General features: G+C 32.3%; 3 protein-coding genes across 5 annotated transcripts in view; all 3 read left to right on the top strand.

Moving 5' to 3' along the window:
• LOC141525696 (uncharacterized) overlaps positions 1-11065 on the top strand; it is a 131600-nt gene extending 120535 nt beyond the window's left edge. Inside the window, exons 3-8 of the mRNA XM_074240260.1 lie at positions 8862-9058; positions 9138-9341; positions 9843-9923; positions 10081-10355; positions 10422-10599; positions 10867-11065. Coding sequence (XP_074096361.1) covers positions 8862-9058; positions 9138-9341; positions 9843-9923; positions 10081-10355; positions 10422-10599; positions 10867-10991 — 1060 coding nt within the window. The 3' untranslated portion in view covers positions 10992-11065. The remainder of the gene's footprint in view (positions 1-8861; positions 9059-9137; positions 9342-9842; positions 9924-10080; positions 10356-10421; positions 10600-10866) is intronic.
• The window catches only part of Sli (slit guidance ligand), a 303228-nt gene that overhangs the window by 51143 nt on the left and 226053 nt on the right, over positions 1-26032 (top strand). The window lies entirely within an intron of this gene.
• LOC141525659 (uncharacterized) lies at positions 4383-8904 on the top strand. Its single transcript, XM_074240220.1, has 2 exons — positions 4383-5849; positions 8156-8904. Exons 1-2 carry the CDS (start codon positions 4383-4385, stop codon positions 8180-8182), a joined length of 1494 nt encoding a protein of 497 aa, XP_074096321.1. The 3' UTR covers positions 8183-8904.

Genomic DNA, 26032 nt, shown 5'->3' on the forward strand with positions numbered 1-26032 from the left:
ACGATGAAGCAATCTAACCACATGTAACATGCTATTCATCAATTTTAATGGACGAGGTATCAAAGTCAATGCCGGACAAGATCGTGTCATAATATATAAAAGGTCTTATCATGGATAACCATACACTTAAAATAAACCCTTGCTACCGTATACACATTAATATCGTAGATAACTGACTATCTATTGAAATCAGTTCAATTAATAGTGATAAGATTTTGTGATTACACTTTCTGACTTGATTATTACACAGAACGTATATTGTAACTTTAATTGATCTGTCTAGTTGTAGAGATACTGGAGAAGAGAAAGACATCAAAGTCTTCAAAACGAATTAGATCAAATCTTAATAGTCTTAGGGATCGAAAGTGGAGTTTTGACTTGAACAATTACTTGATATCATCTGAGAAACTATGCCAGTTTATGTGTATGCTAATAATCAAATTCCTTTCAGTTAAAAGCGATTGATTGACTTATGGAACAGTTTCAAGAACTTACAAGTCAAACACACGTATCCGTGATTGTTTTCTATATTTTACAATTTATCTGTACTAAATACTGTCAAAAATTTTGAAATGAACTATTCATTATTCTTACTATAACATTACAGCATCAGAGATAAATTCTGATCTTCTTTCGTCTAATCTCCCGAGTCGAAATTTAAATCGTAGATTCAACGTATTTAACGTTCAAATCGTAGGTTGAGCGTATAAGACGATGAAAACGTAGGATCAAGGTATTGAACGTTAAATCGTCATTTAAACGTAATGGACGTTAAAAACGTATGTTAAACGTATCCACCGTATCATAAATGTGAAGGAAACCGATAATGAGTGAAAATAAGTAACATTAAAACTACTCAAATGACTACACATGCTTAAAACGTAAATAGACAAAAAAAATTTTTTTTCAGTTTTGGTAGGAAGGCTTTACATTTCTTAGCTTAAATTTACTACTTTTTTATTTTGATGGAAATACTTTATCGAAATTTCTTACCCTCAGAATGGATTCCAAAATTTTGTATGATTTTATGAAATATCATTCATACGATTTTATACCACAAATGGCATCATAAATCTGTATATGAAATGATAACTTTTTATACAATTTTATAAAATTTTGTAACACTGTGAGTAGTTTTAATATTACTTACCCATTATTTACTATTTTCACCTATTATTGGTTCTCTTTACATTATTTAAATAAAAAACTAATTAGTTTTCTGATGTACCGTGTTTAGAGTATTAGTGTTATCATAAGCCCTTGACATATCCGTCAAACTTCAATAAATTCAGAGCTACTTGATCGATAAATTCTCACGTACATATATCATCAAAACCTCGTATTATGAACAACATACATACCTAACAAGAACAACCTTGATCAACTAAGCTGGTATCTTCGCTAAGCTTCAAAGTAAAATCCTGGCTTTAGATTAATAATGCATTTTAGAATCATTATTGCTACTGCAAGCCTACTATCTATGTAGTAAAAAACGGAAATGATGAAAATTAATAAATTGCACAATTCATAGTTTCAATTAACTTTTTGTATGAAACACAAATTGTCCAGTAAATCATTTCGCTCCTCTTTAGAAATAACTTCTATAATGATATGATAAAAATTATTCTAATAAATATTTTATTGTGATTCCTTGTTGTTCTTGACATCATGCTGAGACCTACTCTCTATTACGAACCATGCATATCATATCCAACTGAACATGTACAACGAAAACAAACCGTATCATTTTATCTGGCAATCTGGTATAGTCTCTGCTCTATACATCCTACTCCAACAAAAGCCTGCTCTTCTCTTTCTCTATGGACTATGTAACTTCTTCCCCTTTATTTAGGTGGTTGAACTAAACTATAGATGTATTATCGTAGGTACACTGTGTGTATAGTACTGAAAGCCGGCGCTCTCATTGCGCCAAGATAATTTGTCCCGAGCTATGGTAAATAACTCTGACCGTTCATCTTCCACTGACTCTCACGAATGGAATAGCTTTCCTTCTATCTTGCAAGAGAGAATATCGAGTCTGTTGGTTTGTTATCAAGAGAGATGGAAAATGAGAAAATAACAAAATAAAATAAGATAAAGAATGAGAATTGGCTCGAAGGCGTCTTAGGATTAAGGAGGAGCTGTGGGCGGTGAAAGAGCTAGGCGTGCGACGTACGATAAATTAACGTAAGACTAGCCGCTTCTCGCCACGTCGAACGCCGTTTGCCTATTATACCAACTTCTCTTCTTCCTTACTTACATTTTATTAGTTTATATGTTTATATATACGGTATTCTAAATACTGTATACTGAGAAAGTAAACACGCGAAGAAATATTCCGGCAGTACATTAAGAGTCAGTAAAATTAACTAAAATTCTTAACCCCTGTAAGCTTAGTGTGCTTTTCCCGTTTTTCGAGCTTGCAGAGTAACTTATAGTCGAAGGCAATAGTCATCAATAATGACTAGAGAAACTAAATGGTTATATACGACTGGGTTATACATAAGTTTTTCCGATAAATTAAAACTATACCGCGAAAACTTTACAATGCAAGAACCGTTATTAAAGGTAAAGTGAACATTATCAGTCATGAACTTTCGAATTTTCCGATTTTTTCTGAACGTAAAATGAAATATCGTTTAATTCTATATATTTTAAACTTCCCGCTAAGAAAATTGAAAATTTTCAAAAATCGGAAAGTTATTGTTTTTACCCCGTTTTCCGAAAATCGAGTTTTTATCAGATCTTGACGTTTTGAGGTCCTAGGAAGCTTCCCTGACTATTCCCGCGATTGTGTCTGCATGTATGTATGTATGTGTGTGTATGTGTGTATGTATGGAAACCTCTCATAACTTTTGAACGGCTTGGCCGATTTAATCGCGGTTGGTGTCATTTGAAAGGGCTTGAGCAAACTCAGATTTTGAATATAATTTAGACCGATTCCGACCTATAGATTTTGAGGAATCTTAAAAAAGCTATGAAAAAAAATTTTTTCAAATCAAGTTTTTTTTCAATAACTTCTAAACGGCTCGATCGATCAATTCTAAAAATTCATCAGCTCTTAACATCAAAAAATCACGTCGATTACCACCAACCCGGTCAAAATTGGTTTATTCGTTTGTGAGTTAACGTTGACAAAAGAAATCGAATGAAAGCGTTTTTTTTTTTTTCAAATTACTCCGAAACTTCTGGTCTTATCAATTTGTGTTTAAATATGTATCATAGAATTTGAAAAACTGCGTCAAATGCCACCAACCGCGTGAAAATCGGTTCATTCATTCAAAAGTTATTGCGGTTTGAAAATTCAAAATATAGTGTTTTATCAAACTTCTATCAGACTTTTGAGCTCGGAGAGCTCAAAACTACATGAAAATTATATTTTTGAGCTCTTTGAGTTCAAAAACGTAATAACCCATATAAAGTCGCCATCAATGGCGAAAATCCCGTTTATTGGCCGATGTCTGGCCGTCAACGCTTGGCCAATAATTGGTCATTGTTAATGGGCCATGTCTGGCTCTTTACTGGCCGCCATTGATTCCCTATACAAATGATACTTATTTAATATCCGTTCATCGGCCAACGTCTGATTATCAATGCTCGGCCTAGCGTTGGACACTGTTAACGGGCCATATCTGGCTCTTCACGGGCCGCCATCTATTCCTCGTACAAATTATAATTACGCTTAATTTTTTACTAGCAACTGTTTGATATTTCTAGACAGGGGACATGGAAGCAAAATGGGTTCCTGGGGGTAAAATGGGTACCCCAATTTTTTATTTTTGTTCGCTAAAGCATTATTCAGATTCAGAAATTAAAAAATAGACATATTTTTTTTTTGTCTTTATGATGCTCAAGTGCACTTCCCCGATTACTTGGGGCCATGGCTCGCTTTACCCCTCTCACCCCTACGTAGTGTTTGATCGACAGTCGATACTGAATTTGTTGCTCATGCGCAGTAAATTTACAGTCAGCTGACTCAATGCTGTGTTTTTTTTTTTTTTAATTTGCGTAACATTATTTGTGTTTTGACATACATTTAACATCAAATTTTATATTAATTATTTTCACTATGTCTAAAATATATAAGCGTGTAAAAAAATTTCGAGAACTAAAAAAACTTGGAAGTAATAGTGTAAATAGGGTAGATTTTGTAAATAATGATGGTAGTGAAAATAACCCGGAAAGTGTAAATAGTATTCAGCAACAAGAAGAAAATTCTTCAAGTGCTGAAAATGTATATAATAGTGATAATGATAGTAATGGTAGTGTCATAAGCCAAACTGAGTGCCATCGTGATGATAATGATCATAATAGTAGTGAATTTAGTTATGATAACAGTGATACCGATAGTGAAAGTGTAATAGACGAAACTGTAAACGTAAATGAGAGTTTTAAAAAAACTTCGACAGTGGGCGTTAAAAAATATAAATAGTTTACAATTGAATGTCATTTCTGAGTTGCTAATTTTATTACGAGAAGAGGACCATCCAACCTTGCCTAAGACAGCTCAGGCATTGTTACAGACAAAACATCATCATGTGAGCCAATCAATCGTAAGCCTGAAAGGTTCCAATTGTGATTACAAATATTTAGGCATAGAAAATGGACTGAAAAAAATTATTTCTCCTAATATATTTGTTGAGGATACAATTGAAATAATAGTTCATATTGATGGTATGCAAATTTATAAAAATTCGCAAATTCAATTGTGGCCAATCACGGTAAAAATATTTAATGAAAAATATATGACACATCCGTTCATTGCTGCGATTTATTGTGGAGACTCTAAGCCTACTGATGTTAACGAGTATCTGTCGGATTTTATTGAAGAATCTAAGAAATTAATTAATTCAGGTATTTCTATAGATGGAAAAAAATATGATTTCAAATTAATAGCCATTATCGCAGATTCGCAAGCTAGGACGTACATCAAATGCTGCAAAGCTGCAGGTACTTTTTATGCGTGTGAGAGATGCATCACAAAAGGAGTATCTGTTGGTGAAAAACGTAAAAAGAAAAGAGTTTATCCTGAAATGGATTGTCAGCTTCGCACCAAGAAATCTTTCAAAAAACAGACTCAAGCCGAACACCATAAAGGCGATTTTAAGTCTCTGCTCACGACGTTACCTGGTTTTGATCCAGTAAAGCACGTTGTATTAGATTCAATGCATTTATTGTATTTAGGAATAATGAAAAACTTATTGGAATCCTGGATATTGCGGAAAAGTAAAGCACGTTTAAGAAATTCAGAAGTGAAACTTCTGCGATTAAAATTATTATCGCTTAACCCATTCGTATCGTCTGAATTTCAACGCAAAAAATTTGATATTAATGATTTAGCGAAGTGGAAAGCGACCCAATATCGTTTTGTGTTATTATATTGTGGGCCAGTTGTGTTAAAAAATACTTTATCCAAACAATTATACGATCATTTTTTACTGCTGTTTGTAGCCTGTCGAATTTTACACTGTAAAGATTTAATGATCAAATTTAATAATTATGCGAAAGAATTATTGAGAAAATTCTTTTTTTTATTACCATCGCTATACGGTGAACAATCACAAACTTCAAATTATCACAATTTAATTCATCTAGCCGATGATGCGTTGAATTTAAATTTACGACTAAGCGATATATCAGCATTTTGGGGTGAAAATCATATCGGGAAAATAAATAAACTTGTGAAATCACCTTACCAACCTTTAACACAAATTTTAAATAGACTATCTGAATTAGAACATGAAGAGAAACTAAAAATTAAAAAACACTACATTATTAAAAAATGTGTTATTGATGAAGTTTCAGAACATATTATTTACGAAGAAATAAAATATGTGATCATTAAGAGTGTAATTATCAATAATATCTATTTAAATTCCACACAGCCTGATTAGGGTGGGTCAAAAAAATCGAATAATTTATTTTTGACTTTATACTCTGAAAATTCTCTCCAAGTATAAGCTCTTAATTATAACGGGAAGGTCCTCCGCTTTGCGGGTTTCTATTTTTTTCGAATAATCAGATAAAAAAATTTATATCTCGCTTCCAACTGCTTGGAAAAATATTCCGTGGCATAGATTTTGTGAGAAATTGAATGCTTTACAAAAAGGTCTCTTATGACTTTTTCAAAAACTCAACCGATTAAAAGATATTCATAGTTGAAGTTTGGCTATTTTAAGGAAAATATTCGTTTTTATTATGAATTTTATAAGTCGATGAAAAAAATTATTTCGGATTGCGGAACTCATGATTTTGTAGGAAATTTACTGCTCTACAAAAATGGTCTCTTATGATTTTTTGATTAAGTGAAGCCGTTACGAGATATTCATCGTCAAACATTAACGAATATCAATATTTCCAGTTTTTGATCAATAATTCGATAAATTTTAATTTAAACTATGAGTTTCAGGAAAATTTACATAAATTTGAGTTTCGATCGATAAAGAAATGTTATAAACAATTTTTTAATATTGTTTTCAGTCTTGAGCTTGTTTGATTGCATTAAAACAAGAAATTAGAGCATTTTTTCGACATATAGCCAATGATTAGTTTAATTTGAAGTGAATGACATATTTCTTTGTCAAATTTAATATGAAAAGTATTGAATCAAGTGAGAAACAACCAATATTTAACTTTTTTATAGATAAATTTTTTATTGAATTATCAATTGCAATATAATTGTCTATATTTTTAACATAACAGTACGCTATTACTATAAATAATTTCTTTTATTACAATTTGGGAATGTTTTTTGATGTTCTTTGACAACTTGCAATAAGTACTGGAATTGTTCTTCATTTTTGTCAAGCATTGATTATATTCACTGACTAATGCAACAGCTCGCTCTGCTGAATCATTGACAACTTTTAGTTGTTGAAAGTATTCTTTATTTTCGAGATAACTCTCATTAGTAGGCCATAATTCAACATCGACATCAAGAAAGTCATACGGTAGATCGAAGATTTTGAAAAGATTTAATGACTTTTTAGACACAAAGTCACTCAGAGTTCTCTGCGCCAATGAATTCAAATCTTTTTAGCAATTACAAATCTTTTAGCTTTAGAATCTGTACCTTCACGAGTATTAACAGCTTCAACAATACTTTTTTACTTCTAATGGAACGCCATCGTCAAACAGTGATAAAATGGCAAGTTCATCGCTCAAATACCATAAGTGCGAAATCATTTTTTCACACGTAGCTGAAGAAATCAAAGGATTGATATTTTTGTACTCCAATAAATTTTTCATAAACTGCAAGTCATGATAAGCAGCAGTTGTTGCAGAAGTTGATGAAAACCAAGCTTTTAAATACAATGTGACTATAAAAATACAGAAATGACGAAGACCATGCAATTCTTTCTGAGAGAGTTTGAATTCATCTCTGAATAGATACATTTTCAAACTATAAATGGCCTTAGCCATCCATCTAGCATGATGAACAGCACCAGGACGTTTGAAAGAAATCTTTTCTTGAGGCATTTCTCCAAGGAAAATCAATGATAATTCCAATAATTCTTTATCTAACTTATTATAACATTTCTTTATCGATCGAAACTCAAATTTATGTAAATTTTCCTGAAACTCATAGTTTAAATTAAAATTTATCGAATTATTGATCAAAAACTGGAAATATTGATATTCGTTAATGTTTGACGATGAATATCTCGTAACGGCTTCACTTAATCAAAAATCATAAGAGACCATTTTTGTAGAGCAGTAAATTTCCTACAAAATCATGAGTTCCGCAATCCGAAATAATTTTTTTCATCGACTTATAAAATTCATAATAAAAACGAATATTTTCCTTAAAATAGCCAAACTTCAACTATGAATATCTTTTAATCGGTTGAGTTTTTGAAAAAGTCATAAGAGACCTTTTTTGTAAAGCATTCAATTTCTCACAAAATCTATGTCACGGAATATTTTTCCAAGCAGTTGGAAGCGAGATATAAATTTTTTTATCTGATTATTCGAAAAAAATAGAAACCCGCAAAGCGGAGGACCTTCCCGTTATAATTAAGAGCTTATACTTGGAGAGAATTCTTTTTAGGTGTCTACGAACCTATTTTTCAGAGTATAAAGTCAAAAATAAATTATTCGATTTTTTTGACCCACCCTAAGCCTGATAATATAATATTATTAAAAAATAACACAGTTGTCAAGATTGACAAACTGTTGGTAACTAAAAAAAATAAAAAAAGACCTAAAATTGAAAATATATATGTACTCGGTCGTAATGTGATGGATGCTAATACGCTGTTTGAGTACCCTACTGTTTCAATGGATGTTGGTGTTTTTGTTGGAGAAAAATTTTCTGATTCATCAGAGTTGTTTCCAGCAAACCTAATACAAAATAAGTGTCTTTTATTAAAAAACAATGAAAAGTTTAGTATAATATCCTTACTTCATGCCTGAATTAATTTATTAATAGTAAAAACATGTGTTCATAGTTGTAAGTGTATAAGTGTAAATATGTGTAAGTAGTTGCATGTATATGTATACTTTGTTACATATACAGTTTTGTATTACGGCTGTGTATGGGAATTAGTATGTGTGTATACGTGGATAGTTGAGTATATATATATATGTATATATGAACTCTGGTTATCCAAGAATACAGTAGCGACATCAGGTGTAAGTGTTAGTGTCACGTGTTGCCGGTATTTGCTACAAAATTCGAGACGCGAGTTCTCAGTATATTTGCGGTAAATAAAGAAGCAGCGTGGTCAAGTGTCTAAAGTGGTTAATAATAAAAATTTATTTTTGTTTAAATACATGTAAAGTTTTTTATAATAAAAATACTGATAATTAAATAAAAGTACAGATGGATGACATTGAAGATAAAAATTCATACGTTGTAGTGGAATTCCCAGGAAATTCGACTGGGAAAAAAGACATCGATCTTGTACCGTCGAAATGGATTACAAAGAAGATGGAGAATTATTCTGTCGATATCCACCTTCTGAAGAGTACAATAAACTAGATAAATATGCTCAAGAATTAATTGATGCGTGTGAAAATTGGGAAAAATATGCTGTAACAATTTTGACTTATGCAGGTAAATAAATTATTTTCAACTGTACTTAAGCAAGTTAAGTATGAATAATAATAAAGCTATAATTTTTTTGTTTAAATAGATAGCTATTCAAAAGGAAAAAGGCGTCTTAAGCGGGCTTATAAGACAATTGAGATCAGAAGTACTGACGATGATCATAATCAAGAAATTACTATGCCAACAGTATTCTCAAAGCAGTCTATCAATGACGAATTTCGCTCAGTACCAGCGATGGAAAATCATCCTTCAACTTCTAGTGGTAAAAAATATTCAAAACATAAACAAAGTAAGTAAAAAAAATAATAACCAAGATTTTTTTTTAAATATAAATTAACGAATTTTTTTTATCTATGTCGATCAAGATAATAGTATTACAATTTTTTTTAGAAAAAGTTTAAATCAAAAATAAATATGTTATTTTTTTTTATTGATTTTTCATTAACAGTTAAAATAATTTTTAAAGCAATAATAATAAATCTATTGGAAAACGAGTTTTAATTAATAATTAAATAATTAGTAAAAATGATTAATTGATACAAGTATAATAAATAACTTAATTCTTAACTAATGATTTAAATAACCTCAATTGAAAGTTGCATTTCCATTTGATAATTAAAAAGCTTGTCATTTAATTTAATATATCGATTTAAATCTTGATTTTTTGTTATCTGAAAATTTTTAGCTATTGACATTGATTATTTTAAAAGATAACTGAGATAATTGCGAATTAATAAAAAAAATGATTTATTTTTCGCAAGTCTGATTTACATTGAATTTTTTTTTACAGAAGAGAAACTAGATGATGATGAAGTGGAAGCAGCTGATGAGTTAGCACCTATTATTGAAGCTCATGAAGTGTTTGATTTCGGTAAATTCAAATCTCATAAAATTAATTTTTTTATGAGAATTATTTCAAAGGATTTATATTTTTTATTTATTTAATAATTATTAAATAATTATAATTACCAATAACAAATATTAAAAATTTATTTAATAATTATTTTCAATTTATATTTTTTGTATAGATTCTATGAAAGAATATATCAAAAAGAAAATTGACGATCAGACTACAACATTGCACCGTTATCTTACGAATGAAAAAAAAAGCCTTCAGTATGATATAAAGAAATATTTTGAGGAAATAAAAAATACTCTTGTCGCCAATATTTCTTCAAGACCTCCGGAAAGTCTTTCCACGGCCACTTCAAGCCTAGATGTATCACTTCCTTTGAAGACACTGGAAGAATTTCAAGAATTCGATGAGGAATTAAAAAATATCGAGTCAAAAAAAAAAGCGTTGGTAAGTGTTTGAATTTATATTCTGAGGGCTCTTACTATTTGCTTTACTTATATTTTATATTTCTAGATTGTATTGTTTCGGTTTAACGTTTACGGGGAAACTACTGTTAAGGGCTGCATTAATAAGATGGCGTCTGCTATTTTAACCAAGAATATTGAAAAATTTTACTCTGGTACAGGAAAAATTGTAAAAGGTGTCGGCAAATTAAATTTTAGTAACACCGAAACTTTCAAATGCATGAAAGGTATTGAGAAAATCTTTTTATTTTAATTTTATTTGAATGGTTTAGAGTTAAAAGAGTGTTTGTTACAGAAAAATTTTTTTTCCTTTTAGAGAACATTTTCTTAGCTTAAAATTTATTTTAAAGTTTGATTTTCGTTTTGCATATGTCATGAAAAAAATTACTTCTTACTTTTCACTTGATGCTTTTACTCTTTTAATTCTAACCCGTCAATTATTAAATATTTGTCATAAATAAAATTTTGATTATAATTTATTTTGCATATTCCAGAAGTTGTGAGTGAAAAATTTGGAAACTCCGAAGAATGTAAAAACTTCGCGGGGAAAGTTGGCCGATGGCTTTCAGGTTGCGGGGACCGAGAGAACGGGAGGAAACAACGATCTCTATCGGTTTAATAATAAAAATACAGTAACTACCTGTAAAAATTTCCATGATTTATAAAGCAAATAAATCTACCTATTAATAATAATTCAATTGGTTTTGAATAATTTTTTGTAATTAATCCATTGCTGGTTGTCAATAACGGCCCAGTAACTTTTGTTTCAGTCGGCCGGCAGTTAGTTGTCATCAATGGGTGGATGATTCTCGCCATACTCGGGCCATTTCTGGTTGCCATTAACGGCCCAGTAACTTTTACGATTGTTGGCTGATAGTCAGTTGCCATTAATGGGCCAATAACTTTTTCTGGAATTGGCCGATAGTCAGTCGCCAGTATCGGCCCGAGGTTATCATCCAGCTGCTAACCGTTCATGGGCCGTTAATGGTTGCCATTGCTCGCCCATTAACGAGCATCTCGGGCGCAGCAATGGGCCATTAAAGGCCCTGTTTCCAAACTTCGTATGGGAAGCGCGATTTTGAGCGCTTAATTACGAAAATAGAAGGAAGTTGCAGGGATGGCCTTCAGGGTCAACTGTTTTCCAAATTTTTTATATTATCAAACCTAGCATTTACAACTATATAATTAAAAATCGTAACCCTTCTCAGACAATGTTAATACAGACAATCAAAAGTATTGACGATTAAAACTCCCTTTGTCCTCAATTCTACACGAGTAGCAATTGTTTTCATGTGAGCGCGATAACAGCAGTATATTGAATAGTAGAAGAGACTATGAAAAAAAGTTTACGGCGATTGTCAGAAGCACGCGATGTGGATGCGTGTATCTCTGAATTTTTCTCTGTATTTTCTGTTGAAAAATGCACTGTCCTCAATGAACATCAAGTTAATTCTTCCATTTCGTACCAATGTTACCAACCAACATTATTTTTTTTTATCATAGGACACATGCTATCTTTTTGCAATTCCATATTGAGTAGATTCATCGTATTCCAGGTGCATGATTTAGCATAAAAAATTTTCAATCTTGAAATATTAATTTATGAATCCAGTCATTTAGTTTCGGCTTGATAACGATCCCTCCGGTAATTTTATGGCTGCACATGGTATAGCTAAGACACGCATGGAGAACTAAAAATTGAAGGGTATCTTGCATATTTTCGAAACGAACACTTACTGGTCTTTATCTTGATCTTCAAGAAGCCCTACTATACTCTAATGTAGTACCGTGTTTTAAAACAGCCTTTAAATCGACAAATCGGCTCGTCGTCACTGCGAAATGCGTGGCAATAAAAAGGTTTGCTACTATACATAAAATTAGTTTTTACAAAGTACAAAGTGCGTTGTTTAATGACTGCTAGTCACGTTACTTCGATTAAACAGTATGCGATTCTTAGCATGAATTCATTCCCGTTTAAGACGTTTACTACAAACAATTTTGAAAAACTGTCGACCCTGCATGCCATTCCTGGAACTTCCTGCTATTTTCGAGTCCAAATTGTCGATAATTACAGAATTAATTGTATGAAATCATCTCTTTGATAGATGACAAATTTTTATAAGTCTATTAACAAACAAAAGTATAAATGAAAATAGTTTTAAAAAAAAGATGGAAAAATTTTATTCAGCAAAGCATTCTCTGCTTGGTATTATAAGTCGTGCAAAACTATGTTGCTACTATGCGCATATGTATATGTCATGCATTTTATGGCAGCATACAACTCGGTCGTGAAAGTGTCTAAAGGCAGACTGTAGGGAGTGTCTTTTCTATAAATTATCCAGAATGAGTACCCAAAACAAGTTTACCACGAATTAAAGTGCCTCTCATCTTTATCAGTAGAACTAGCTACTTCTATTTCATTTGCTTACAATACAAATTACGTTCATATATACTACTATACTATATCAACATGTTAAGATTTAAACCGTATTAACTCGAATAGCTTCTGTAAATAAAAAATCGATAATCAATTGGTTTAATAACAGAAATCTATACTCGTATCTTTATAATATTATAAATTAGTATAGGAAAGTATATTTATTTGTCTATCAATCACAATCAAATAATTGGACCAGTCAATGAAGTTGAGCATGAGCCTAGATTATGGTTTAGAATATGTTATAAGCTATGAGATTCTTTTTTGACTTCTCGCCATAAAAATCAATGATTTTTAACACGCTTTTTAACACGCTTTTATTAACTTCACCTGTATGTTTGTATGTAACTCTCCTTTGCATAAAGAGACTACCATAATGATATTATTTAAATTTTGATTATTATCAACCTAGAACCCAGGTGATGACCTTCCTAGTCATCCTCTGATGACCATCCCGAAGTTATATCTCGAAACCAGGTGTTTTCCTCCGCAGGTTTTCATCGGAAATAGCACAGATAAACCCGTACATTAACCCGGAATCCTCTGATGACCATCCCGAAGTTATATCTCGAAACCAGGTGTTTTCCTCCGTAGGTTTTCATCGGAAATGGCACAGATAAACCCGTACATTAAACCGGAATCCTCTGATGACCATCCCGAAGTTATATCTCGAAACCAGGTGTTTTCCTCCGTAGGTTTTCATCGGAAATGGCACAGATAAACCCGTACATTAACCCGGAATCCTCTGATGACCATCCCGAAGTTATATCTCGAAACCAGGTGTTTTCCTCCGCAGGTTTTCATCGGAAATAGCACAGATAAACCCGTACATTAACCCGGAATCCTCTGATGACCATCCCGAAGTTATATCTCGAAACCAGGTGTTTTCCTCCGTAGGTTTTCATCGGAAATGGCACAGATAAACCCGTACATTAAATCGGAATCCTCTGATGACCATCCCGAAGTTATATCTCGAAACCAGGTGTTTTCCTCCGTAGGTTTTCATCGGAAATGGCACAGATAAACCCGTACATTAACCCGGAATCCTCTGATGACCATCCCGAAGTTATATCTCGAAACCAGGTGTTTTCCTCCGCAGGTTTTCATCGGAAATAGCACAGATAAACCCGTACATTAACCCGGAATCCTCTGATGACCATCCCGAAGTTATATCTCGAAACCAGGTGTTTTCCTCCGCAGGTTTTCATCGGAAATAGCACAGATAAACCCGTACATTAACCCGGAATCCTCTGATGACCATCCCGAAGTTATATCTCGAAACCAGGTGTTTTCCTCCGTAGGTTTTCATCGGAAATGGCACAGATAAACCCGTACATTAACCCGGAATCCTCTGATGACCATCCCGAAGTTATATCTCGAAACCAGGTGTTTTCCTCCGCAGGTTTTCATCGGAAATAGCACAGATAAACCCGTACATTAACCCGGAATCCTCTGATGACCATCCCGAAGTTATATCTCGAAACCAGGTGTTTTCCTCCGTAGGTTTTCATCGGAAATGGCACAGATAAACCCGTACATTAAATCGGAATCCTCTGATGACCATCCCGAAGTTATATCTCGAAACCAGGTGTTTTCCTCCGTAGGTTTTCATCGGAAATGGCACAGATAAACCCGTACATTAACCCGGAATCCTCTGATGACCATCCCGAAGTTATATCTCGAAACCAGGTGTTTTCCTCCGCAGGTTTTCATCGGAAATAGCACAGATAAACCCGTACATTAACCCGGAATCCTCTGATGACCATCCCGAAGTTATATCTCGAAACCAGGTGTTTTCCTCCGCAGGTTTTCATCGGAAATAGCACAGATAAACCCGTACATTAACCCGGAATCCTCTGATGACCATCCCGAAGTTATATCTCGAAACCAGGTGTTTTCCTCCGTAGGTTTTCATCGGGAATGGCACAGATAAACCCGTACATTAACCCGGAATCCTCTGATGACCATCCCGAAGTTATATCTCGAAGCTATTTGTAATCTTTCTAGATCATTCCAGAAATTTCTAGACTTTTCAGGAACATTCCATACCGATTTCAGCCGTTGCACACAATTTGGAATCTTTCTAGATCATTCCAGAAATTTCTAGACTTTTCTAGAACATTCCATACCGATTTCAGCCGTTGCACACGATTTGGAATCTTTCTAGATCATTCCAGAAATTTCTAGACTTTTCTGGAACATTCCATACCGATTTCAGTTGATCATGCAGTCATTTATCTGGGTTCTCGGCTGTTTGCTGCGGGACAAGCATACGTAGCACTCAGCCGATGCAGATCTTTGGACGGGATTCGAATTGAGGACCTTGATTGCTCCAAGTTGACGGGTAAAACCCTATGTAACAGCGAAGCATTAGATGAAATGGAACGACTAAGAAATAATTCATAATAAATATAGTTTAAAAAAACTAAAAAACACGCTTTTAAAGAATATTTTGAACTAAAAGTTAAAAATAAATATAGTTAAAAAAAACTAAAGAACACGCTTTTATAAATAATATCGAACTAAAAAGTGGAAAATAATTTTAAAAATAAACTCAAAAAAGTAGTATATAAAAAATACTAGCAGAACTGAGAGAAAAGCGTGGGGCGCTCGATATATGAAAATTATGGCACAAGGCGCTCCACGCTTTTCTCTCAGTTCTGCTAGTATTTTTTATATACTACTTTTTTGAGTTTATTTTTAAAATTATTTTCCACTTTTTAGTTCGATATTATTTATAAAAGCGTGTTCTTTAGTTTTTTTTAACTATATTTATTAAAAATCGAGTTCTCATCAGATCTCCAAGTTTTGGGGTCCTAGCAAACTATTCTTCGGAAGATGTCGTTAGGTCACGTACACGCGCGTGTGTGTGAGTGTTTGTAAATCTTCCATAACTTGTAAGCAGCTTGACCGATCCACACGCGGTTTTTGGTATTTGAAAGAATTCTATAGTGATTCGATTGCATGAAACTTCAAATCGATTTGATTCAGTAGATTTTGAAAAATCCCAAAAATCTAATTAAAAAAAAGAATCTTTTTAAATATAACTTTCAAACATGTCTAAAATTTTTCATGTTTAATTTTTGGCAAGAGAAAATGGAAGTGCAAAAGATTTGAAATTTTATTATTTTTAGATACTACACAGAAAGAAAAATTTATTGACTGGAGAACAAAATTCTTGGCTCAAGAAAATTTTCGGGTGCCTGAAGGAAGACCGAAGTTATGTTGGCCGAAGTAAAAATTTTTCTTGAAATTCTATTCTTAGTGGAAGTCATTTTTTCTTAATTCAAATTATCATAAATACTTGATACAATAAATGTTTATATTTGATCAAGATTTTTAGATACTTTAGGGAAGCAGCGTTACCTACTTCAGCTGAGAAAAAAATTTTCTCACCTTGAGAAAATTTTTCTCTTGAATATTTGATGCCCATTTTATATTATTTTAGCATGCAATTATACATATTGAATGAAAAAAAAAATGATTCAATGTTATTTGATCTTCCCATTTGACATGTTAGTCAATAAAAATATTAATAAAAATTTACTATCAAGATATTTAATTTTTTGGAGTAAGAGGCTGAATTTTCTCAAAACAAGAAGATTTTCTTAACTTAAATAAATTTTCTTGGATCAAGATACGTATTTCTTAAAGCAAGAGAATTAATTTGTTGGAATAAGTGAAATTTCTTGTGTCAAAGAAAAATTTTTTTTTGTTAAAGAAAATAATTAGAAAGAATAATATTTTCTTGGCTCAAGTGAACTTGTTTTTCTGTGTAGACATAACACGCTCGCTTCACTCGCCTTCATTCTTTCAAAAATCCCGCCACTATTTTAGTCAACCAATCAACAACCGAATAAAATAGTCACAGAAGTGACGTAAAATAATACGACATCCGGCCATCAACTTTTCAGAAAAGGATAAATTCTACCGGTCTGAAATTCAGACAACACATCCGTTTTACATTACAGAACATTACGAAGAATGATTAACGGTCATTGAAGCAATAGTATTGAACTCTGATCAGCGTAAATAAATACGAAAATTTTTCGTCTTTCATTTGATACTTTTTGTTTACTTAAAGCATATGCTTTACATATTTCAAGTTGGATTGTTCTTTCATGCAAAAAGTAGCAAAATAGAAAAAGTATCTAGTTTGCATATTCTTGATAAAACTTTATCTAAGAAGTTTTCAGTGTGAAAATGTAGTTTAAAATGTAAATATAAATCAAAGTTTATGTGTTCATAAAGGCTCAATCAATAAACGTTGTTTCTGAGTATATTTATTCGGAGGTTTTAATTTATTTGATAATTTCGTATTATGTAGAATTCAATGCTTCACGGTGTTTGTTCAATAACGAAGTTTAAATACAAACAATTTTTGTTTGTACTCGATTTTATAAAGTAAATATTGAAAATTTTATTTCAACTGTTATACCTACGTACTGAGAAATATTTAAATAAAAAAAAATTTTATCGATAAACATGATTTATCAATAGGAGTACGATTGATGATTGTTTTCAAATAAATTAATTTATTTGTATCCCCAAATATGCTGGCACAAATGATAACAGCATTTTCATTATTACAAATGTTGTGAATTAAATTGTTTATTATCATTATTGATCGTTCAATTTGATCAAATTTGTGAAAAACTGGTAGTGGAAAAAATTATAAAAATTAAAATCCATTTCATGCTTTTTTTTTATTTTTTTCATCAAAAGTAGCGTTTTGATTCATTCAAATTCGTGATTTGAATAGAATTTGAATTGTATACTCCATTTTTATCTTGCTAACAGTACCATATCGATCATTATTCATGCTCTTCGTTAATACTAGGGAGAATACATGGAATTAGTGCCGCAGAACGTAGTGACTCGAAGAACAGAGAGAAAGAGAGAGAGAGAAAGGATATACGTTTACATACATAGATGGAAACATATGTGTGTATAGCAGAGTCGTAAAGTAAAAAGCTTTTGCGGCATAGTAAAGGACACATTACTGATACACGCAAATCTTGTCGTATTTGCACACATGAAACAGTAACCACTTATCTATCTACCCCCGTTCTCGTTTAGCACGATAGCAATTAGAGTCGCTATGTCCAAAGTGAAATGTGCTAGATGATATGCATTTCCTGCTAAAGCTAGAACAATACAAAATTACATTGGCCGAGATAAAAGCAATATTCTACTCATAAATAATTCATATTGAATTAAAGAATTTAAATAACAGTTTAGAATCTACATTATAATTTTTTATAAAATAATATTAATAAAAACAATCATAATCGGATCCGGTAATTTAACTGGTAGAGCTCTCAACGCGTAATCGGGGAGGTCCAGGTTCGATTACTGGCTGGGTGCAATATCAATGTTCATTCAAAGTTGTTCTTAAATTTTCAGTGAATTTACATTGTAACTTTTAATAGTTTAGTTATTACACAACAGTACTTTATACTAATATCTCACCTAACAACGACAGATTCTGTTTAAAAATGTGGTGTAGCTATGACAATTATTGGGTTGGGAATTACGCCTATTATTAATAACGGAAAATTCTTAAATAAAAAAATTAGGAAAACAGTTGACCCTGAAGGCCATGTCTGCAACTCAAAATTGCGCTTATTACGTTTTTGAACTCGAAGAGCTCAAAAATATAATTTTCGTGTAGTTTTGAGCTCTTCGAGCTCAAAAGTCTGATAGAAGTTCAATAAAACACTATATTTTGAATTTTCAAACCGCAATAACTTTTGAATGAATGAACCGATTTTCACGCGGTTGCCGACATTTGACTCAGTTTTTCAAATTCTATAATACATTTTTAAACACAAATTGATAAGACCGGAAGTTTCGATGTAATTCGAAGAAAACGATTTTATTCGATTTTTTTCGTTAACGATAACTCACGAACGAATCAACCAATTTTGACTGGCTTGGTGGCGATCGACGTGATTTTTCGATGTTAAAAGCTGATTAGTTTATGGAATTGATTGATAGAGCTGTTTAAAAATTATTAAAAAAAAACTTGATTTGAAAAAATTTTTTTTCGTATTTTTTTTTAAGACTTCTCAAAATCTACCGGTCAGAATCAGTCCAAATTGTATTCAAAATCTAAGTTTGATCAAGTTCTTTCAAATGACACCAACCGCGATCAAATCAGCCAAGTCGTTTAAAAGTTATGAGAGGTTCACACACACACACACACACACACACACACACACACACACACACACACACACACACACACACACACACACACAGAGAGAGAGAGAGAGAGAGAGAGAGAGAGAGAGAGAGAGAGAGAGAGAGAGAGAGAGAGAGAGAGAGAGAGAGAGAGAGAGAGAGAGAGAGAGAGAGAGAGAGAGAGAGAGAGAGAGAGAGAGAGAGAGAGAGAGAGAGAGAGAGAGAGAGAGAGAGAGAGAGAGAGAGAGAGAGAGAGAGAGAGAGAGAGAGAGAGAGAGAGAGAGAGAGAGAGAGAGAGAGAGAGAGAGAGAGAGAGAGAGAGAGAGAGAGAGAGAGAGAGAGAGAGAGAGAGAGAGAGAGAGAGAGAGAGAGAGAGAGAGAGAGAGAGAGAAATACAGACACCATCGCGGGAATAGTCAGGAAGCTTCCTAGGACCTTAGAACGTCAAGATCTGATAAAAACTCGATTTTCGGAAAACGGGGTAAAGACAATAACTTTCCGATTTTTAAAAATTTTCAATTTTTTTAGCAGGAAGTTAAAAATATCTAAAAACTGATTGTAAAAACTAAATTTGAAAAAAAATAATTGAGATGAATTTTTTGATACCAAAGTCCCCATATCAATGATTTCATTTTTATTTAAAAAACATCTATTATTTAAATTTATATTTGTTTTTTTCAAATAAACCCATTTGGAAGCTAGATGCTGAGAAGCTCAAGTACAAAACGGCACGTAAGTTAAGTCATATATATATATATATATATATATATATATATATATATATATATATATATATATATATATATATATATATATATATATATATATATATATACATATACCGTTTTATCGCCAATACATCGCTTTTACTCGAACAGTTTTCCTTCTCTGTGTAACACTGAAAATTTTATGCATGCTTTCAACGTGATTTTAAAATATTCAACAAATATTTTCATCACGTTTTTGCATGTTTACCGGTTGCAATAAATGTTTGTACGTAATAAATATCTTCACGTACAATTTTTAAACAAATTGCTCGTAATTACTTCACTAAAAATGTCACGATTTTATGTGTTTTTCATCAATTTATATGTACTAGTTGTATACAACTGATGGCAGTTTTTCGTTTAAAAAACGAATAGCTATCGCTAATACTTATTTATGTCTATTATGTGGTAGAGTTTTGAGTTAAGTTTATTGTGAATGAACTACAGCTCGTCATTGCCAACGAAGTTTATGTGCATGTCTCGAAGTCGTGCTAGTTGGTATCTGATTTCGTTATTAAAGCACGCAATCTTGTGTTTTTAAGAAAAAAAAGTTATGGAAAGAAAAGAAACAGCAAAAACTGTATGTAAGGAACTTGAGCACGAACTTTACTCTGTATGCAAAATCACAGTGACTTAAAGCATTTTCAAATATGACAGAATACTTACCACTTGTTGCATCGAATTAAAAATTTAATATTTTGTTGTTTCTTTAATAATAGAACTACGTAATAGGATGCTTGTCAGGAACACAGGTTACTATGGAGCAGTAAAACATCGCTGCTACTTTTCAATAGCTATCTGCGTGACTTTAATTGTCTTTATTTTTAAATTGCACATGTATGATGATAAACTAATCAATCATCAGGACAGCCCGTCATTTATTATAAGAAAAACTAATTGAAAAAACAATTAAAATAGATGTTGATTACTATGTCTGCATGCATTGCACTATTAAACACTACAGCTGCCGAAATATTCGATTTATCGGTGCCTTTTTTTAACTTCCCGCTTTGAAGACTAATCATTTGCAAAAGTAGAAAGTTATAGATTTCGATCCGATTTGGAGAATGCGAGTTTTCATCAGATCTTCACGTTTGAGGTCCTTGAAAGCCTTAGCGACTATTTCTGGCTGGATGTCCGGCTGTGTGTATGTGTATGTGTGTATATAAATAAAATTCTGTCGTGCGATATCTTGAGAGCGAACAAACTGCTATCATGATAAATGATAGGATGTTCGAAAGTGTTTATTGAGACTTCGAGCTGATTAAATCTCGATGTCAATCGGTCAAACCATTTCAATGATATTAGAAAAATGAAAACAAAAAAAAATTTTTTGTTGTTATACTCGCTCCAAAAGTTCAACTTTTGAGCGCTGGATGGCGTCCGTAAAGGGACTCTTTTCTAAAGACTTTACCATGCCGTCTTTTTTTCACGGCCTAGGCCGTGAAGTTTTACCCCTTCCTTTTTTTTTACGAACCTTTCGAGTGCACCCAGACGAAATTGAGAGAGATTGTAAAAAAAAAAGTCACACCCATACAAAGTTGCCGTTAATGGAAACAATCCCAACCATCGGCCGATATCTGGCAGCCAACGATTGGCCAGTTATAGGGATATGTCAACGGGCCATACTTGGTTAAACGCTGGTCGCCTTCTATTGCGGACATTAATGTTTTGCAATTAATATCCATTTATCGCCCAAAGTCTGGCTGTTCTTGGCCAATTTGTTATTTTATAATAACACAAATTTGGGTTTTCGGAGATGCATTACGCGAAGTATAATATTTAAAAAATGAAAAAAGATATTGTAATGTTTATTTAAGATTATTATTGATACAAATAGAAGTTATATATAAACTTATATAAATAAATAAAAAAAATATATAAACTTTTATACAAGATTATCGTAAATCTAAACAAAAATAATGAGTAAATAAAACAAGACAGTAAAAATTTTAAATGTGATTTTGAAGTTTGACTTGAGAAAAGGATGGCATAATTTTTTAAACAAACATATAACTATTGGAAGGATCAACTATCCCTTATTAGAAAAAGAGATTTAAAAAGATTAAAATTGTTTGAAAAAATTGAAAAAGATTTGATTTTTACTACTACATAGATATACACTTTACATTGAGGTAATCTTTTTGAATCTCTTTTTCTAATAAGGGATTAGCCTAAATAGGTTTGGTGCAAATTAAATTTAGAATAAAAAAAAATAATCGTCTTCAGACATTTAAAAACTTTATACAAAAATCGACAAAATTGAGTACTAATAAATTTCATAATCTATATATGTAGTAATAAAATATATTTCAATAATTCAAATAGCTAAGTAGAATTTTTCAGTTAGATTCCAGCATGCAGCGCAGCCGGTAATGATCGAGACTTTCACGCAGACGAACCAGGTTCGATTTCCACTTCCACTTAACCTTCAAAATTTTTTCAGAATATCCGACTAGGATCGATGCTCCTGTGCTACATCTTCTACTACTTGACTTCATAACGCCAATACGACCATAGGAATCAAAAATTCTACGGCATATCGGCTAAATTTTTAGTTTTTTTTTTTTTTTTTTATTTTAACATACTCAGCCGATGATCAGCCATTAACGGCCCGATAACTTTTTTTACAATCGGCCGATAATCAACTGCCGTTAATGGGCCGTTGTTATCATTTGGACATTCAGCCGTCCGTGGGCCATTAAAAGTCGCCAATGATCGGCCGTCAACCAGTATCCTTCGCCCGTCGATGGGCCATCCGAGGGCCGGTTTTCGAACTTTGTATGGGCATTCTAGTGTACCGACCAATGATTTTGAGTAGATTTTAAACAGTTAAAATTACGCCCGTTTCGAACTTTCCCGCCACAAACTTTAAGCTCATATCAAAATATCGTCGCTGTCAGAAAACCGCCACTTCACGGCCTTATGACATAAATATCTATTAAATTTTTTTTTGAAAAAACATTTAAAATATTTGACTAATCAACTCCAGTTTTTAAAGAGACTTTTTTTAACTTAAAAACTGCGTTGACTGCAAGTTGCTCAAAATCGAATAGCATATTCGATAGTTATAGCCATTTAAAAATTTTCAAATGATCCTTTTTTTAAATAACTTTTTAATTCTTCGATTTATCGTCTCAAGATTGGAAACAATTTTTGTACTAGAAAAACTGCGTTGAATGACGCCAAGTAAATCAAAATCCAACGAGGCGTTCAAAGGTTGTGTCGTATTGAAAATTGCTTTCTGATTCGCTGTCATTTTATGATAATTAATTAAAAATTAAAATTTTTTGGTCGTTGGGGTCTATTTATCTTATTACAAACGGCGAGGAATGTCACGAAAAATTTGAAACTAAAATTAAACCACGATTTCTTTAATTTTTTTGTTCTGTCTGAAAATATATCAAATTTTTCGACTTCCCAAACTTTCCCCGTCTTTTTAAAAAAGATGCAACTGAATCATTATATGCACTCAGAATAGACAACTTGTTTTAATTTTAAATCTGATTATTCATGATTATTAAGCGCTGCGCCAGCCAGTCATTAAATTTAAATTAACCCAAACGAATTAACAATTCATGAGTTATTATTCTATTATTATAATTTGACTACAATTAAAAATGAAAAAAACGAGCTCAACCTATTATATATTCACCCATAAGTACTCTAGCGTACAAACCAGACAATTTCGATTACATTTGCAGTTGGGAATAGTAGCACGGTCAGGCATTTTCTATTACACAGTTTCACCGGTTGCGGACATTTTCCATTACAGTTGCAGACGCTTTTCATTACAGTAGTGGGAGTATAGATACTCCTGAAACTCTGTTTGAACAATTTTTAATTAGCAGCCTCCTCTGCAGGGTCCTTGCGTACGCGCTTGGTAATTAAATTCCCATGGAAAGTTGTCACGCAAACGTTAAACTTTTCCCATCGAATTGATGTTCATGGAATGTCTTATTAAACGACAGCTGCGGTAATGTAATCCTATATCCCATTTTTCTTTGGTATCATCATATCATGCATGAAACTTTTCTTTCTTGAAACTTAGTTTTAAGAACTTTTTTGGAGAACCACTGACCTCATAAACTTTCCACCACGTTATGTAAAATTCTCAAAATTATTGCGTTGCTTAATGTTAGATTGAAATGGTTATAATCATATAGTTTTCGACTTAATTTAAGTTCATGTTATTACTTCATAATCATCATCATCACTTTTAAACAAAAATCTGTTAATTAATATTACACAAAGAAATATGTTTACAAAAGCGCATTAAAAATGATCCCCTAGTATTACGAATTTTATTAATACCTCAGCTAGCAAATATTAAATAGAATTTATTATTGCTAACATTTCTCAGTGAATAATATATGTCCATATGAATAATTGTAATCAACCAGAGTCATTTTAGTCGTCAATTTTTTATAAGGGCTGGAAATAAATCGTTTCGTACTTTGAGGATAAATAGAATCGCAACAAATTCGAAATTGATAATGAAGTTGTGATGAGTAATTTCGGGATTTCAACTAATTCGACTGGCCTATAATTTTTTCATTATTCTATATTAGACAGTATTGGAAAAGTCTATTGTGCAATTGAGGAATTGATTTTCGAAAGTATACCTTTTCATATTTCAAAAGAACAGTTTTTTGATCTTTTAAATATTAAATACTTCGAGAATTATAAAGATTTCTAAATGAAAATCAAATTGTAGCTTCATAATCCATAGCACTTTATAGCTAAATTAAAAAAGTTCAATAAAAATATTTATAATTGAAGATAACCAGTTTTTTGTTATACTCGCCCCAGAAGTTCAACTTTTGAGCGCTGGGTGGCATCCGTAAAGGGACTCTTTTCTAGAGACTCTACCATACCGTCTTTTTTTCATGGCCTAGGCCGTGAAGTTTTACCCCCTCCTTTTTTTTGCAAACTTTTCGAGTACACCCAGATGAAATTGAGAGAGATTGTACAAAAAAAGTCACATTCTAGTGTACCGATCAATGATTTTAAGTAAATTTTAAACAGTTACTATTGAGTGACGCTAATTATTTTTCTGCTGGCAGTTCATTATGAAGCGGACTTAATGTTAATAAAATATCAACCACGCCATAAATGAATATTAATAAAAAGATATTTAATATAAAATTAAGTTTTTCTGCCCTTGTAAAACTTTATAAAACTTAAATATGTCATTGTTTGCCTCTTATCCCTCAAAAGTTAATCTTATGGAGCGATAATAAAAAAAAAATATTGTATGTCATTCGGCCGTTTAGTGGCGATTTTGACAACGACTTTTTTTCGATATTCGCTTTAATGTTTGTGACGCGAATGTTCGAAAACGAGCGTAAATTTCCGTCCTCGGCTACGTCTTGGAAGTTAAAATTACGCCCGTTTCGAACTTTCCCGCCACAAACCTTAAGCTCATATCGAAATATCGTCGCTGTCTGAAAACCGCCACTTTACGGCCTTATGACATGAATATCTATTTTGTCTCGATTAATCAAAAATGAAAAGATACCCTTTTGAAATTCAACTCCTCAATTAGAGTTGTTGATATTAGTCTAAGAGGTGCTTTATCATTATTCTCTATTTCTCTTTGATTAGATATATATATATAAGCAAATCAAAAAATTTCCTTACGGAAAAGTACTTAGACCGTCCGAGTTCGATCTAGCATCCTAAATTTCCTTTCAATGTTCCTCATAATTTTTCGAATTGACTTATCTTTACATTTCGCTGTAAGCAAAATTTTTCCACACCTGTCTTCTCAAACTGCAATAGTTTTCCAGATTTTTGACATTCGTTGCAACAGCATTGCAATATCCTGTAAAAATATAAAATACAATCTCAATATCGGACTACTTATGACATCAACACATGTCTCTTACTCACCATATTGCTCAAAACTGGTTTCCATGCTTCTGATATTGCTATCAAAGTGGTATCCTTTAGTAGCTCATGCTTTCCTCTCGGCCAACCGACCTGGCCGCTGTATATAATATCATAACACGTGTATAATATTAACGGGTTCTACTACATTTGCCGCGTTCGCAAAGTGAATGAGCATCGATTTTTCATTTAAACTAATTGACCGGCTATGTGAAGTAATAACCTCAACTCTATTAGCACAATTTCTGATCAATTAAATTATTGATAAGTTTTGAAATAAATTCAGAGACGACAGACAAAGATTTATGAATTTTTTAGATTTATCAAAGCCAATTTGAAAGTACTGCATTTTAAACGATTATGCAGTCTAGTTATCTA

This window comes from Cotesia typhae, unplaced genomic scaffold, assembly GCF_013202065.1.
Source record: "Cotesia typhae breed Kobodo isofemale line unplaced genomic scaffold, CoteBio_Ctyphae contig_27, whole genome shotgun sequence".
In the NCBI taxonomy this organism is placed as follows: Eukaryota; Metazoa; Arthropoda; class Insecta; order Hymenoptera; family Braconidae; genus Cotesia; species Cotesia typhae.